At 35.2% G+C, this 17,506-nt stretch overlaps 1 protein-coding gene across 4 annotated transcripts in view; it reads left to right on the plus strand.

Annotated features, from left to right (window-relative positions):
• The first annotated feature begins 4,570 nt into the window (after nucleotides 1–4,570).
• LOC131064822 (protein REDUCED WALL ACETYLATION 3) overlaps nucleotides 4,571–17,506 on the plus strand; it is a 34,187-nt gene continuing 21,251 nt past the window's right edge. Inside the window, exons 1-2 of one of the 4 annotated variants that reach the window (XM_057999115.2) lie at nucleotides 4,571–4,839; nucleotides 5,000–5,099. In XM_057999115.2, coding sequence (XP_057855098.2) covers nucleotides 5,067–5,099 — 33 coding nt within the window. In that variant the 5' untranslated portion in view covers nucleotides 4,571–4,839; nucleotides 5,000–5,066. Of the gene's footprint in view, nucleotides 4,840–4,953; nucleotides 5,100–17,506 lie in introns of all 4 variants that reach the window. The other 3 variants (XM_057999105.2, XM_057999123.2, XM_057999130.2) reach the window with 3 other exon arrangements.

The following is a 17,506-nucleotide window of genomic DNA, read 5'->3' on the forward strand; positions in this document are numbered from 1 at the left end:
GGAATGGGAAACTCAAATGCTGGGTTTACAGACAGAGGTGGAGGATTTGCTGCCATTGGTCCTTGATAAATGACTAGAGGTAAAATATTTTGTTCAGGGGGTTCGTTCAGGAAGTCTAGGTCTCCTTCTGACAAATTAAAGACACCTCTATTTAGCACATAAGTTTTTGCAAAAGGGTTTACTTCAGTGCTTGATCTGATCTTATATCTTGAGTGGAATGCAAGGGAATAAATCTATCTAATGCATCTCTTATCCTCCTATGCATGCAGATTAATGAAGAAAATTCAAAGAGCTAACTAAGAAAACTTAGAAGATAATGGTTATAACAGGTTCTTAGCTTGGCACCATCCCCGACAACGGTGCCAAAAATGTTGGTCCTCACAACTGGAATGGAAACTAGGTAATAAAACACAATTCAGAGATTGAATATCCTTGAATAGCTAACTTTACTGTGGCAAAGGCTCATTTATTTATCAACCAAGGACGTAAACTTAAAATGGGCTAGCATTGTATGTGCACCAAGTTCATATCGCAACCATTCTATATTACTGTAGGAAAGGAAATTCTTCTAAAGTAAACATGCAGAATCTCAATGAACTAATACTTAATCTTACAACTAGAAATTACTTTAAACAACTATTGTTAAATGATAAAGTTCTGGCAAGCAACAGGAACTACTCTGCTATTGTGGCTGCAAGAACAAACATAGGAACTATTTCCAATGGCTACAAAAATAGACAATTGCAGAAACAACTATTACAGAAGTATGAAAACTAACTAGAACATACAAAGGATTACTCACCAAGTGGGCCCCCTTGAACGAGTATCTCCAGAACTTCAGATTACAATTGTTTAAGCATTCAAAATCATATTGATCTCTTTATTTTATCTTGACTGTGAAAAATACATAAAATACCAGAAGACTACGTATTACAAATATTATGGTTGTTCTCTACTATCCCCGAGAGGAGAGAGATCCCTTTATTTATAAGAAAACTTATATCAAGCTTCTAACTGATCGACCACATTCCTATGGAATAGGTGAACAAGATTTATTAACAAGAGAAGAAGAAGAAGTCAATGCAGGAAAACATAACAACATATGTCCTATAGTTGAGAAAATATAGCATGACTCACTTCCCAGATCTAAGCTCCACTAAGAATAGTTATAAATGTTTCATAAATCAGTCTCCTAAAGAACCGATCAAGTGGCTTCGATCATTACTGCATTTCTCTGACTGGGTCTGCATTGCAGTTATATACTGGGTGCTTCTTTAAACCGCCATTTAGTCTTTACTTCACCTTTGTCGACCCTGCATCATGATATTAATATGCACAACAAACATGCGTATATACTAATGCTAACATGATATAATGGAAACCATATTTAAAATTGATTTTAGATATTTGCATAGATAAATCATTTAAAACCATTATATGACATCCTTAGGCATAAGTCAAACCAGTTTCAAAAACACTTAAAAGGTATCAACTAGGAGAGTATTACAATCCAAATGTCATTTAATCACAAGACCTAGGTAGGAGTATTATATAAAAAATCTATCAAAATAGAGCCATTATTTAGGCTCATCAGCTAGGGTCTAGCATAAACCTAATTTCTCATCACTTTCTCCTCTTGGGCCTTTAGTGATTAAATCTGCTAGAGTCCCAAACAATAGATTATGTTCATTCTCCATCATTTCCTCATCCTCTAAATCTTCCAACCGAGGCTCCATTGGTGGTATGCACCTAGATTTGGGGCTAAGACATCACCTTTGAGAATCTCTTGATTTAAAATGACATTATCCATCACATTGCATGCATCTTCTATGACTTGTTCCTCCAGCTATCCTATCTCTTTTGTAGTTGGTTCCTATTCTTCCTAATGTGGTATTTTCCACTAATGTCCATCATAGGGTGTTCTACATTTTCTTGCTGGTTCTTCATCCTAGGGTTTCCTAAGTCTTGCCTATCTTCCCCTGCCCATGGGGTCTCCATGTAGGCCTCCTATTGCATGTTAGGGCATCCATTATCTTTCCTATTTCTCAAATGATTTTGTACTTCCACCATTAAATCAGAGAAATTATGTGCCTGAGCACAATCCTCCATCTGAGACTAATCCTTCATGACCAAGTCAACATCCAAACTTTGTGTGCCCTCTTTTACCATTCCCTTACTTCTGCCTTTCTTTTCTTCATCCTACATTCTCTTAGATGGAGATGGAAGATTTCCTTGATCTTCATTATTTTTTGGTGATATCGGGTTATGGTTTTTCTCCCCACACTTCGTTTGTTGTGCCCTTGAACTACTCAGTTCTAGATGCTTTTGGAAGAGGTACCCCCTTGTTTGTTCCATATCCACCTCTGTCCTTTATAACTATTTACCATGCTTTGTAATGATTTCCAAATCCTCGAGTGCTTCACTTTTAGAGTCAATTTCCATAAGTAATCTTGGCCTAAGGCCTTCTTTCCCATTGATGAAATCCTCCTCTATACCCCAAAAGATTCCCAAGGCATCCCCGATCACAATTAAGGCTTCGATACTCCGATACTCAACTGGAAGCCCAACCAGATTCATGCATACAAACTTTGTCTTGGATTTAATGCTCATTGGATTAAAATTTGGCTTCCAATTTGTTTTGAGGAAAACAAATCCTTCGAAGAAAAGGGATTCTACAAATAATATTTCTTCCTTTAGGCATGAATCAATGCATTCAATAAAGAAAAACCCATTTAGCAGAGTTCTCACACTTAACGACCTTCAAATTGTTGGATCCACCAATCCTTAATTCTATTTGTTTGATCTCCTTCCCCACTCCATTTGACAAAAAAGTGTTTGATTTTTGAAGTGCTATGCTATCATCGAAATGAGTTTTTACGATATGACCATGACTTTGTTCTTCTGTTTTTACGCATAATTCCTATTCGTTCCGCTCCTAGGGTTTCCCTTATACCGAAACCACCCATTCTCGTTTTTCTTAGGTTGATGGGCCATTTGCCATTGTTCTAGAAATAATATTTTGATCCTTGATTTCTGCTCAATCTTCTTCCACCTAGAGGGATTGCATTTGCCCATGTAGTGGAGGTAGGGGTGTTGGAATAAAGGTTTCCTCACTTGTCAATATTGATCTTCCTTCCTTGATTGGGCACTGTAGATGGAGCAAATGTGCTATTAGAATCTCAGATTCTAGAGCATTCCAACATCACATAATGAAGATCCAAGTTTTTACACACACATGCAAACATTCAAACAACTAATCTAAATGAAAACCCATACGCATGCATGCAAACCAAGCTAACTCCATTATTGTCCTATTCTTCAAGGTCTTGTATTTGTAAGATGGGTGCTCTCAGACACACTTACACAAGATGCTATGAAGAAACATACTGTGAGAGATATCTAAATGAAAATCAAAATGAAAGATGAAAACTCATAAATAAGATGCAAAAACCAACTAAAGTAGAATGAAGATTGATAAAATAGCATAAATGCTAGATTATGGATTTTGGATGCAAAGTTGTGTATCCCAAAAATGGGAGAGGGGCTATTCTTTTATAAGCGTTCTCCGAGTGAATCCATGTTGTGGTGCAAATGTGGGATAAAGAATAGGGTTTGAGATTTCGATCCCACATGCATGTGGTGAATGTAAATGGGTATAGGAGAAAGCATAAATGAATGATGTAAATGCTTATGCATATATTTGTGCAAATGGATAAATAATGCTATTATTATTAAATATATAGATGATAGATGATAGACGATAGATAATAGATGATAGAATAATAGTATTATTAAATGATAAATGGAATATGAGATAATAATAATATTAATAATGGATAAATGATAATAATGGGTAAATAATCATATTAATGGATAAATGATAAATAATAATAATATGAATGATAATATTAATAATGGATAAATGATGATAAATGATAATAGATGGAATAATGCATGAAAAATGTAGTGGATTCACCTGGTTCCCGGGAAACAAATGGGGGACCTCATACCCACTTAAACATTCAACAATAACACCCTACCAATGTTTGAACCTTGATAGCAAGAAAAATTAAACACCACAACTTAAACATCACATCATACCTATGTCTCAATAAATTAATTTTTTTATTTAAATAAAATTTCAAATATTTTATTTTTTAGAAATGAATGTAATTTAAGAAAATCTATTATTTATCTTATCTCTATCAAAGTTATATCATAGTCCTAAAAATCTGATTTTTCCTTATTTCCAATATATTTTGTTAAAACTATTTAAAATTAATCCTATCCGATATTTAAAAAAAATGAATATAATTTCAGAAAAAACTATTATTTATCTTATCTCTATCAGAATAAAAGAACAGCCTGCCTCCTACTCAAACTTCTTGCTTAAGAAAGCTTCTATTCCATTAAGTTGAAGTTAAGGAGTCAAATAGGGCATCAAATGCTTTGCTTGTGTTAGTTGGGGTGGGTGAGCAATTGCATGTCAAATATAATAATAAGTGGGTGAGCAATCTGCATGTCAAATATAATCGAAAAAAAACAAGAGCTAAAAGCAGAGGAAAATGTACCCTCACAGTACGGATTGAGGCCTGCTAACCGCGGATTGACCACGGTCCTGTATTTTCATCGTGAACAATAGTTAAAAAAGAATGAAATGATATAATACAATAAAAAATAAATTCGGAATGATTTAATCGCATTGGGAATACCCGGAAAACGCGTAGAGAGAGAGGCTTCAGTGAGTGGTGAAGAGAAGAAGAAGCTGCTGGTGTTAGGGATCTTTCATTGCTCTGATTCCAATCTCACCAACGCCTCAATTTGCGGTAGCAACCGCAGGTGATTCCTTCTTTACCAATTTTTCGTTTCAATTTCAAGGCCCAAGCACCTAGATCTGAGGAATTTATCTTAAATTTGGGCTTTTGGTGGTAACGTGAATGCATTGCTGAGCAGAATCTTCCAGATCGGCCTCTAACGCAAATGCATTTTCTTCGTCAAGGCAATTCTTGGTTTTCCGCCATCTAACGGAGTTGTCCAGCCAATAATTTGCAGTGTATCGGACAAAGATGGTGATGCCAGGGCAACTTACGGCTGGCCAGGTGCATAGCATTGCCTTTTTATTCTCGGACTGTTATTATCTTTTTCGTTTGTTGTGGCGTTGCGCATTGTTATTATGGTCTGAGATTTACACTTGACATTCGATATTGTGCTTTTAATATGAGCGTCCTATTTATTTTACTCAATGTGACGGAGTTTATGAACCATTTATTCTTCTCAAAGCCTTCTTCTTCGTTTTCTTGGTTTGTGAGAGAACAATGCCAATTGGAAACTTAAGCAAGTTTGTTTGGGTAGGAGAATTGCTTCAATCAGCCCCTTATAGATGCTCATTGTCGTCTGTGACATAATTATTGTGTTAAATCACTCTTACAAATATTGTTTTCAATGCTGCTTATCTTAGCTTCATACCTTGATGCCCCTAACACTAACAAGTAAGTGGAAAAAGTACCAATTAAATCAGGCAATGAAATCTTTGATGTTGTATGCGTTGCATAGGCAGGATCGCGTTCAATAGGCAGCATCACTTATTAAAGGACACTTCTCTCAATGCAGCTTCTCATTTGCAAAATCAGAATAGGCAACTCGGATTAATTTTTTCCCAAAAATAATTATTCAATTTACCGTAAGTTCGTAATTATCGTCTCCCACTCCTGGAGACAATATCTTGATCTACTTCAGATCATCTTCAGATCCCGGACTTTGTTTTCTGCTCTTTGTGATGCAAGCTTTCTAGTTTTCTTGCAAGCAATATGGCAAGAGTGGGTCTCTCTTACAAATTTGATTATGCAAAGAAGGCCAGTGGCTATTTTACAGAAAAGGGGCCCACCTAACACAATGAATGGTTATATTTTCAGAATTCCGCATGCTATGATCTGTCTGCTCTTCATATTTTGAAAGATTGAGATCAAACATTTTGATACAACATTTTGCTCTTCATATTATGAAAGATTGAGATCAAACATTTTGATACAACATTTTGCTCTTCATATTATGAAAGATTGAGATCAAATATTTTGATTCATGGGAGGTCCATTGTAATGAGGAAAATGCAAATGGCCTAGATCTCATTTATGGTGATCATTTAAAAGTTAACACCGAGGGATATGTAATATAAATATCATTCTCCTCTTTTCCTACCCACTTTTAACGGAAATTTCCCTCAATTTCTTCTATGGTAATTTTTGCTCTGTCTTTAAAAGGGGAAGCTCATCTAGTTTGAGATTGCTGAATTCGACATTTGTGCTGTCTCCAGAACTTGATAATTTCCATTTGCTTTGAACGGATTGAAATATAAACTCATGTTCTTGGCCTGGAAAGGTGTTTTCAGAAAGATCATTCTATTTATAGAATCACATGCGTTGGAGTTAGATAACGGATTCTAGTGATGTGGAACCATACAGATCCACCAGGAGAAGTATTAGATTGGGTTTTCCTTGATTAATTGAATGAGCTGCATGTATGCTTATGCTACTAGGAGGAGATCAACTGATTTTGAAATGGGCTTAAGTTAAGACCCTTAGGTTCCCCAAGAACATTCTTATTGCAAGAATGTCCTAAACCTGTATGGAATAAACACAATCTGCCTTTTGTTATGGTGATGTGTAACTATCTAGATCCACTAGGAGACGTATTGGGTTGCGTTCTGGCTCGATTATTTGAGTGAGCTGCATGTATACTTATGCCTCTAGGAGGAGATCAACTGATTTTGATATGGGCTCAAGTTAAGATCCCTAGGTTCCCAAGGGCATTGTTGTCACAAGTTTGTTCCGAATCTGTATGGGAGACGTCGTTTTTTATTGTTGTTTTGGTCACATACATAGCAAGTTATTAGTGCTGTTGAAAATCTTAATTTTTGTATTGACAATAAAAGGTAATGACTTGAACTGGTATGTTTGGATGCATTTGCAACATTTTGTGTCTGTAGGCTGCACAATAATCATGCTAAACTGAGTGCTTGTATTAGAAGTGTCACATAGGAATCATATTATAAGCTATATTACAAATGAAAGTTCTTTTGCTAAAGTGGTACTGTAGACTATGCCAATCCTTATTCTTGTCCATTAGTCTAGAGTCTAGACCTAACCAAGATGATGAGGACATGTATGGTGCATTTTAGAACTTGAGGGATGTCACTATGTCTTTGGAGATTAAATACAAAATATTGTTGTTCTTGACAATACAATAGAAGAATGGTTCTATATCAGTAATTTCATATGATTAAGGCTTGAGAATTGTATCTGTATTTGTGAGGAATAGCTACATTTTATAAGGTTCTTGGCTATTGATTATTCTTTTGTTTGTCTTTAAAATTTGAGCTTTTACTCTCACATGGCTCTCAGCAGGTCTTAACTGAAGAGAGAATCAGTAGCTATATATTTCCTATTGCTAGGGGACAACCTAAGATAGGATATGCAACAAAAGGTGTGAATTTAGTCTAAGAAAGGGAAAATGGCATCATCAATTATGGTTTATTGCATCATTATCATGTTTTCCACGAGTCCCCTGAGATTTGACTGTGGATTCTCAAATTATCTAGCCCCTGGCTAGCCTAGCATTTAATTTCAGCATTAAATATGGTGAAATACTGGTTAGGTTGCCTGGTGTCATTGCAGCACAGTAAGTAACAGCTATAAATATCTTCAAATGAACTTCACAAAAAGACATCAGTCAAACAAACCTCATAAAATGCATCAGTCATTGAAGTTTTTTTTACTTTGTCTGCTGACTTTAGGGAGAGGAATAGGGGACTTAAGGGAGGGAATAAGGGACTTGAAGTAGAACGTATGGCTGATGTTGATGCTGAGATCACACTGTTGACCAGGACATCACTGGGCTATTCTAATGCTTAATTGAATTTCTGCTGTGTTTTTCAAGCATCTGATGTTTGAAGATGTCTTTTTGTTCTTCTGCAGTGTTCTTTTCTGATTGGAAACAAACCCTTTTTGATATCCAGAGAGTGATTTTTATGTGCGTAGGATATTTCTGGAATTTTGAGACAGTTCACCTACACATCTTAACAAGGATTAAATAAATCAATTTTCTTTATGATCTATATTACTGTCAAACCAAGAATTATGGTTCATCTGCAGTGAAAACTAAGCAAATTTATGGTCCAATACAGGGTAATATAAGTTCCAATAATGCATATTGATTATACATGAAACAAATCAATTAAGCTATGACAAATATTCATATACAATTAACCTGGTATAACCTGTAGAAATTCTAATGGATCACTGATTAGCAGGCAAATCACAGGAGATAGACTTTACAATGGAGCGGTAGACTACTTTGGCATTTCTAGCAATCTCACACCCCACACACAATTAAGTTTTGACAAGGTATAATCCGCAGAAATTCAAATTTCAGAAAACTCTCGTGAGAAGAATATTGTGCTTTATACTTATCTAATGGATCACTGATTAGAAGGCAAATCACATGAGGTAGACTTTACATTGGAGTAGCAGACTACTGTGGCATTTCCACCAATCTCACACCTCTGCAATGCTTCTTACTCCAAAGCCTGAAACAACCTCCTATGCTGGTAAACACAGCTTGCAACTGCCAGAAACAAACCCCTCTGCCATCAAAAGACCTTGTCTGACCTCCAACTGTGTTGAATCAAATTTGATTCAAAATGAAACACATATTGAAGTGCAGAACTAAAATGATTGCCATATTACTATGCTGGCCAAAATTGGGAGCCTTATGGTTGCTCCTTGATGGATTCATAACTCTGATTAATTTGCCACCCCAGATTCCATTTAGCTGAATTTCCACCTTATATTCCTGTTAGAAACTGAAAGTGTATGAAATGTGATTTTAACTATAGATATTTGGATTCATTGGTCTGTGAATTTGTCCTACATAACTTTTTCTATCTTCTGAAAGATGGAGCAATAATCTTTCTTTAGTAATGGCATCCAAACATTTTATGTTAATCTTTTTCCATACTTTCAATTGCCTAGGTAATTTGTCTTGCCTGCAAGACTTAACAAATTAAATCTTCGATTGTTGAATCACTGCATAAAACTTGTGTGGTTCCACCTGCAATCAGCAAGGTAGATCTTTCACTATCGAAACCGGTTCCCTTAGGATTTTCATCCTAGTGTTTGCTCCAACAAGAGCTCCGAACTCCACAATAGAAAATAATAAGCAAGCATGAGCAAATGAGCTCTCAAATCCTCTTTTTATATTTTCCCATGGAACTTTCCTAAAGGGACTTTTTAATTTCCTGCTCAAAATATTTCATTAAAGTACCTTTATAAAGTGACTTTTAATATTTCCCTTTTTAATTCACTTAAATCACTTTATAAAATTAATTGACATCATCTGTAAAATTTGCTTTATTGGACAACTTTATTTAATTAATTAAATTATTTACTGATATTGCTCAAAATTAGCCTATGGGAATTAAAAAGGCCAAATGGGTTATCTCCGGCTACGCCTTGGAAGGGTACATTATATACACCTTTGAATATCATTCAACCATAGCATCGTGTTTATCAAATAAAAACATTCAATTGCATGTTTTGTAAAATAAAAGAATATGACATTCAATTTGCTCAATTGAAATTTCTTGTTTACATGATCATTTTTATTCATTTTCCATAATACAATAATTCTTACAAGTTCAAGCCTGCATCCAATGAATACATGGATGAGCACCTTTCAAAATTATTTACAAGTCTGAAAGCATCAATCATGCAATTACAACTTTTCTCAAGTTTTACAACTTCCACAACAACACAAGTTCCAATTGCTCAAGATACAAGTGTAAAATGAAATGAGTTCCTTGCACAATCTTGAAGAAGCTCCACCATGCAAACTGATGGTGATTAACAGCACTCAACCATGTCGTACCTTAAGACCCACGACTGTAAACTAGGCGATAAACACTATGGTTATCACTCATAGACATAGCACACAAGATTGGCCACAAACATCCACAGTCAAAACATGTAGAATCACAACAAAGTCCAATAAGCAGGATGACAATAGCAGTGTAAGACTCACATGGAGCAGTTATCCAGTTTAGAGCTTTAATATCCAAAGGTGAATCTTGGAAACATAATAGACCTAGATGTCTTGTATCCAAGGTGAGTAACCAGGTAGACCACACTTAGAATCTCTAATATCCAAGGTGGGTGAGAAGAGCACTACACCTTAGATCTCTATTATCCCAAAGGTGACGAAGAATTCATACTTCATTTGGATCTATAACATCCAAGTTGAGCAAGAAAGCACTCCAAACCTTCAACTAATATCAACCTACACAACTAAGGAGACCACTCCTATAGATGGCCCTTATGATAAGACAAATTGGGTTTTCATCCACAAACACTAATTTCCCACCAATGACATTTTAGGATCTTTATTCATTTCTAGAGCCACAAAATAAAAAAAGTATTTTTTTTCCTTCAGACATAATCTTTTAAAATGATCTAAGAACCATACAAATGCTAGGTCCACCATCGATGAATCTTGAAGCTTTTCACACAAAAACATGAAACTTAACAATTCTACAATTGAGGGTATGCTCTAATACGATAGAAAACAGATTTTCATCATTCCATAAATTCTTTGGAAAATTTAAAAGGGTGGGGGTAAAATTTTACATTTTTTTCAAAATGAAAATGCCCAATCTAAACTTTACACAACAAAACAGAATCTATACCCATTCCAAAATCCCAACAAACCCATTTACACAATGAGATATAAAAAGCTCTTAACAATGTAATTTCTATTTTTTTTCAAATTTAAATCACTTTCCTACACATTTACAATTAAAATTACAAGGAAAATGCGTTATTGCAATCCATGATACAAAAATGGTAATTCCTCTTCTCTTCCACAAACAATCTCTTAGCAAGCACAATTCTTTGCACTATGCAAGCCTCCTCCTTCCCAATACAAGCTAGCGTTTAGAAGCGCATTTTTCTCTCTTTTTCTCTCCAATTTCCTGAGGAATAAAATAGAAAATGGAATAGAAAAAGAAAACATTTTTATGGATGTAACTTGTAAGGTCAAACTCCAAAATACATTATTCCTTATCCATTTCACATTTTGCAAGTCAAAACTTAGAGCTAATTTTTGTCAAAGAGATAATATCTTTTTCCAAAATATCCAAATTCCATTTGCCTTTTTGTTTTCACATTTACATGGTACAAAATTTTCAATTAAAATTTATATTTCTTAAAAGAAATATCTAATTTGACCCTTTCAAACCCACTATAGCAAGCCGCAGTTATCCCCAAGTCATATATAGACACAACCCCAATGTTTTTGTAATAAGAATATAAAAATAACATTTTCGAACACCTTTAAATTCCCAATTTTAATTCCAAACACCCCCCTTAACATTCTAAATGCATTATGGCATTATACTAAACCATATAATAATTTCACTCATAGCATCCAATACGCACATAAGGAAGTAATAAAAAACGTGCAAGAATGCAAACATGTTACTGGGCCTGTACGATGGGGATCCAAAATCACAGTGATTCTGATAAGGATTCACTGGTTAAGTACATCACATCTCTATCACCCCACATAGAGAAAGATGGGAAAGATGGGAAATTATACCTGGATAACCGTATGTGTGTGACTCTAATTAACCACCGTTGGTTTTAATCGTATAATTGCACATTCACTAATTATATCAAGCTCACCTGCACAATACAAATAGCTGAAGTTGCATACAAAAACCAATATGAAATATTCATAGACAACATCATATTTAATTTTAAATCAAATCATTGGTATAGCACCAATGGATCACCTATCATCACATGAGTATAAGTAAACTTCAAAATAGTGAAGTTCAAAGAGACATACATATTTAATTGTAAATTATCTATATGTCCAAATATACATATATAGTATCCAAATATCAGATTTTGGTACCCATACGGGATCACCAACGAATACAAAACAGCATAAAGTATCATATATAATATCCAATATACAACTACAAGATGAAGAGAAAGGCACGTCATGCTTGGGTGTTACAAAATGTGCCTCTTCGTTGATGATTCATGATAGTTTCTCTTCCCTTATAGATGATGCTTTTACTTCTTGATTACTTTCTTTAATTCATACATCTCTATGCCTTATGTTGGATTATTTGGAACATGATGTGAATTAATTTTGAAAGGCAGCCATCAAGTTCAGTGTTCAACATTCCATTCACGTCTGGATGCAAAGTGCGGTTGAGTCTGGCTTAAATAATTTTCATATTCTAATTAATAAACATAAATGGATTCAATCAAATGAAATTAGAAAGGTTAAGAGCACACATTCATTCAGATTAGCTAAATTATATCCATCAGTTAACCATGAACATGTGCAAAACACAAATGTTTCAAGTCGAAGGACTATCTTCAAGACAAGGTGATGATCAACAGAATGTAAGGATGATTATATTACACAACATGCCAAATATAATTACAAGATGAAAAATCCCATATTTAGACAACATGGTAGGCTATGAGATTATGCCACTTCTTGTGGTCTAACTTGTAGAAGTATGGTGTAGAAAAGAGGGAAGAAATGGACAAATGTTGAAGAGAGAGGAAGATCTACTTGATCATTTACTATATATACTGGATGAATAGTGAGATGAAACATGAGGACAGCTAGTTATCTCTCAACTTTGAATGTCATTGGTGTCTAATGCTTAGTGAAGAATCTGATAACCAAAAACAAGCTCATGAGATCTAGTGAAGATAAATGTATGGATGAACCTTATGAGATTTATTTGGCTTTAATGATTTACTATCATTATGTTAAGACATTCTTCTAGCAGGTGCTTGACAAATGTGGAATCTAGGTTTGTAGTGGGTATTTGACATCTATATTAAAATACATGAGTGGGTATGATCAAGCAGGCAATACTTGAAAAGAGATGAGCAATGTTAGTTTTACTTTCAGATTAATAGAAAAACTCAGAAAATAGATTTAGTAACTAGAATTAGATTATTTAGTTATGGATTTCAACTTAGTAAATGGCAAAAGCAAACAAAACGAGACAAGACAACATTACCTTGGGAAAACCTCCTAGGAGGAAAAACCCAGCAAGAAGAGATCCTCAGATCTGATTATGAATCATACACAATATATTGATTACAACACTTATCTCTTTAAGAGGTCTGATATGGCCACACTTAGGGCTGATGTAGTTGACTAATCACTATCAGGTCTGCACCTCAGATCTGCATTTTTTGACTTCACCAACCAGTAACTTGGTCTACACTTTTGGATGCCTGATCCTTGACAGCAGTTCACACCTTTCCCTGGAGATAATCACACTTAAAGTTTACACCTTGGCAGCAGATGTAATTCGCATTCAAGCACAACAGACAACTGACTATTTTCGCTTCAACTTGAGAGCTAATTTGCATGATGTGTAGAATGATATGATGTCTGAATGAGGTCAAGTAGTTGTTTATTTATATGAGGCACGAGGACCTATTTGAGGTCGGCTTGGTGCTGATTCTTTTTATTTATTTTATTACTTTTGGTTTATAGGGTCGGCCCTATTAGAGGGAACACGTTTCCCTTTTGAGTGGCGTGTGTCTTTTAGTTATAGGGTCGGCCCTATTAGAGGGAACACGTTTCCCCTTTAGTGTGGCGTGTGAGAGGGGAGAGAGAAGGGCCCAGCTCTTGGCGGATTCCAATGTTGCCTTAAGGCAATTGGAATCCGCATTCTACCTAGTTACAATCAACAAGAAAGAGCACAAGTTTGAGCATATCAGAACACTTGTTGAGAGACCCACCTGAAGTCATCCACTTCTTAAGGTATTTGTACCCTTAAAGATGTACGTTATGGTGGAGCTGCATGCTGCTAAACGCTTCTACACTGTTAGATCAAGAGGATTAATGGTCTATCGACTTTCTATCTAACAAGGGTCCTAGTTTTTCCCAATCCTTGTTTTCCAAATAGTTATTTTCAATGTCATCAATGGTTGTAAGTTATTTAATTGACTAAGAGCGATTATGATGTTTTATTTGATTTTCTTGGAAAAAGCTAAACTTTCACATGGTAATTTTGGGTGCGATAACTACCTTATGTGTTGATGGTCTAAATGAACTTTTGTTGCATTGTAATTATGTATGGATATGTAATTTATGAATTTTCAGGTTGGTTTGGATGGTTGTTGATTTTATCTATGCCTAAATGATTAGGCTATTGTATTTTGGAAAATTTATTGTGCCATATCTACTGGGGATTTGTTTTTTTGTGCACTTTGATATTATGCTAGATTGGTTTGATATTGAATTTATTGGTGTCATGATTTTCATTTTCTAGCTATTTTGATTGGATGTGATTTTATTGGAGCCTTGTTTCAGGCAATGTGTTTTGCAACTGTTCAATTGTATATTTCAATATTTATCTATCAGAATTTGATCTTCTGTTGTTATTACAGGTTATTTTTATTGTTGAGAAGTTTATCAAGCCTTTTTGTCTATGTTTATATTGATATACTGTTTATTGATGAAGAAAGTATTCATTCATTGTTTATCACATCAGATAGCCACATGGTAATGTACTTGGGTAGATGATTTCTTGTTCCAATAAATCTTGCAATTTCCTCTAAACCTCATTTGAATCCAAAGTATATGGGTCAATATTAGGCAATGGTGACGAGGGAAAAAGTTGTGTTTCATGCTCTACCTCTCTCTTGGGTGACAAACATTTTGGTTATTGAAATGCCTTCTTTGCTGATTAATATTTGTTCAAATGATGGGTTGGCTTGTGTGCAAGTAATTTGTTTGTTCATACCTCCACTGTTCCTCCTTCTTGCTTGACCTTCAAGAAGAGTAATGCAATTTTTTTGTTTCCATTAAGAAGTTGTTTGGTTTGGTTGGTATTCATTGATGTAAACTTGGACTTGGCCTTGTATATATTGATAATTAAGATTTGCATCCCTTATGTGCATGTAGGGGCTTCCAACTTGATTCCCTCTCATCAAGGGGAACTGTATCAAGTTTAACCTGCCAATTTAGTTTTTATCAGTGGCGAGTCTGATTATGCATTGTTTAGTTATTCACATCTCTATGCCAATATGCACCCACCCCAAGGAGTATGAATGGGGATGATTGTGTCTAATCCAAGCTTGTTTATTGATTTCTCTGAAATCAAGTTTGTTTGAGAGACAAATTCATTGATTGGCGTTATTTTTTTATATTTAATGTGGAACAGCTTATGCACGTCTTTGTTCTCCTTCACTTATTTGTTACCCATGCTTGCTACCTTTTGTGTGTTTGTGCAGGCTATCTTCTTATAAAAACTTATCACTCATGATTGTCATAGTCTTCTTGGGTTGCTCTTTATTGCAATGATTGTGGTGTAGTAGTGTATGTATTCTCCAACACCTCTTGTAAGTGTATTGTGTACGGTGAAAAATGGATAATGGAAACAAAAATATTGAAAGACTAAATGAATTCAACCACAAAACCCTAGCCTAACAACAACAAAGATCCACCATAACATATGAAGATTACCTAAGACAATGCAAATCAACAAAATCACAAAGAATATACCATCACATGTCCACTAGGGTTTAAATCTCCATTCTTCCTATCTACATTGATCTTGCTTGATATGTTTGCTCTTAGATTTTATGTGTGCACAAGAGCTCAACAAAGAATGAAAATGTGATTGATAACTTGATCGAAAAAAGATTTGATTGCATAAGATCGATTAGACAATTGGAATGCTTAGAATGCCCATTAGCTGAATAAAATGCTTAGGGTTGATAATGAAGGAGAGTATCCTCTTATATAGAAGACACTATAGGAAATGGAGGGATAAGATTAAAAGGTGTAAAGATAAATGGTCGGCTAGGATTAAAGGGTAGGTAGAGGAAATAAGAAAATAATAAGAGGGTAGGTAGTGTAGGAATTAAGAAATGAATGACATGTGTCATGGGTAGAAAAGGCTAATGAATTAATTAAATAAATAAAGATTTATTTGATTAATAGAAGAAATGGGATCAAATAAAAAGTATTTATTTAATTTAGGAAAAAAAACGATTTAAATAAATAAAAGTATTTATTTAAATGATGAAAGACTTAGAAGAGGATTAATGTTTCAACTAGGGTTTTGACCCTTCAGTTCAAGTTGAAATTTTATTTTGGTTGCAAATTCTTGGTGGGTTTTTCGAGATCTCAACTGGGTCGTCATCAGATTTTATTGGGTGCATCGTTTTCCGTGCCTCAATTTTTGAGTTTTCGGATCTGCATTCTGTTTTCAGATTCTTGGTGGTTTTTTCTAGAGCTTATTTGGGTTGGTCTTAGATTTTTTGGGGGTCTCGTTTTCTGTGCCTCAAATTTTGTGCCAGTGAATTTGCCTTGGAATTTAAAAAACAGTTCGCAATTTCTGCTAATTCTGTGGATGTCGGGAATTTTGCTGTCTTTTGGGGCACCGTTTATGTTGTTTTAAGTTCGCAGAAAATTTTAATTTTTGGGTTTTTTCCAAACCTTGAAATTCGTGCCTTGGAATTCATGCCAGAATTCTCCTATAGGGTTTCAGTTTTTTCAGCAGTTGCTTCTATTTTGGTTTTTTTTTAAAAATCAGATTCTTCTGTCTCTTGCTTTCACTCAGTCGACTTCGATCAACCTCGATTTTCGTGATGGCATCATTAACCAACATCATGTTGGAACACAGTCAGAAGTTCAACGACCGCAACTACAACACCTGGAAATAGCGTATGCTTACCATCTTTGAGTATCGTTGCCTTGATCAACTTGTTTTGGGCAAGGAATCTCGTCCTACGACAGCAGGTGATGATCAAGACAAACATGATGTGAAGAATTGAGAGGCTTTCATGCTTATCAAACTCTCCGCCACAGATGATCAACTCCCACAGGTGCCTTAAGGTAAAACAACAAAAGAGATTTGGGATCTTTTGAAGGATCTTCATGAAACGTCCGACAAGCACCAAGCTTTCTTTTTGAAGAATATGTTGTTTTCTATCATGATGGATGAGAAGTCATCTATCCAGGCACATCTTACGAAGATCAAGGACATCCGTGATCAATTGGAAGCTATAGGCCGAACCATGGTGGAGGAGGATATGGTAGTGATCATGCTGAAAAGCCTTCCCAGATCCTATGAGCATTTCATTGATACGCTCAATATCTCTTCTATTGGTGTTGATTTGAAGTTTCCTGATCTCTACAATAAGCTGCTACAACAGGATCGATGGAAGCAGCAGTTTGGAAGCATCTCCTGTTCATCCACTGAACAGACTTTCACAGCCTTAGCTTCGCATAAGTACAAGGGTAAAGCTCTGTCCTTCCAACAGAAAGGACAAGGTCAAGGTCAACCTCAACAATCTTCCAAAAAGAAGAGCTTACAGTGTTCCTACTGTCATATATATGGCCATTTGGTGAAAGATTGCCAGAAATTGATAGCATCCCAACAATCCAAACAGGGAGG

The sequence above is a fragment of the Cryptomeria japonica genome, chromosome 1, assembly GCF_030272615.1.
Source record: "Cryptomeria japonica chromosome 1, Sugi_1.0, whole genome shotgun sequence".
NCBI classification, from domain to species: domain Eukaryota; kingdom Viridiplantae; phylum Streptophyta; class Pinopsida; order Cupressales; family Cupressaceae; genus Cryptomeria; species Cryptomeria japonica.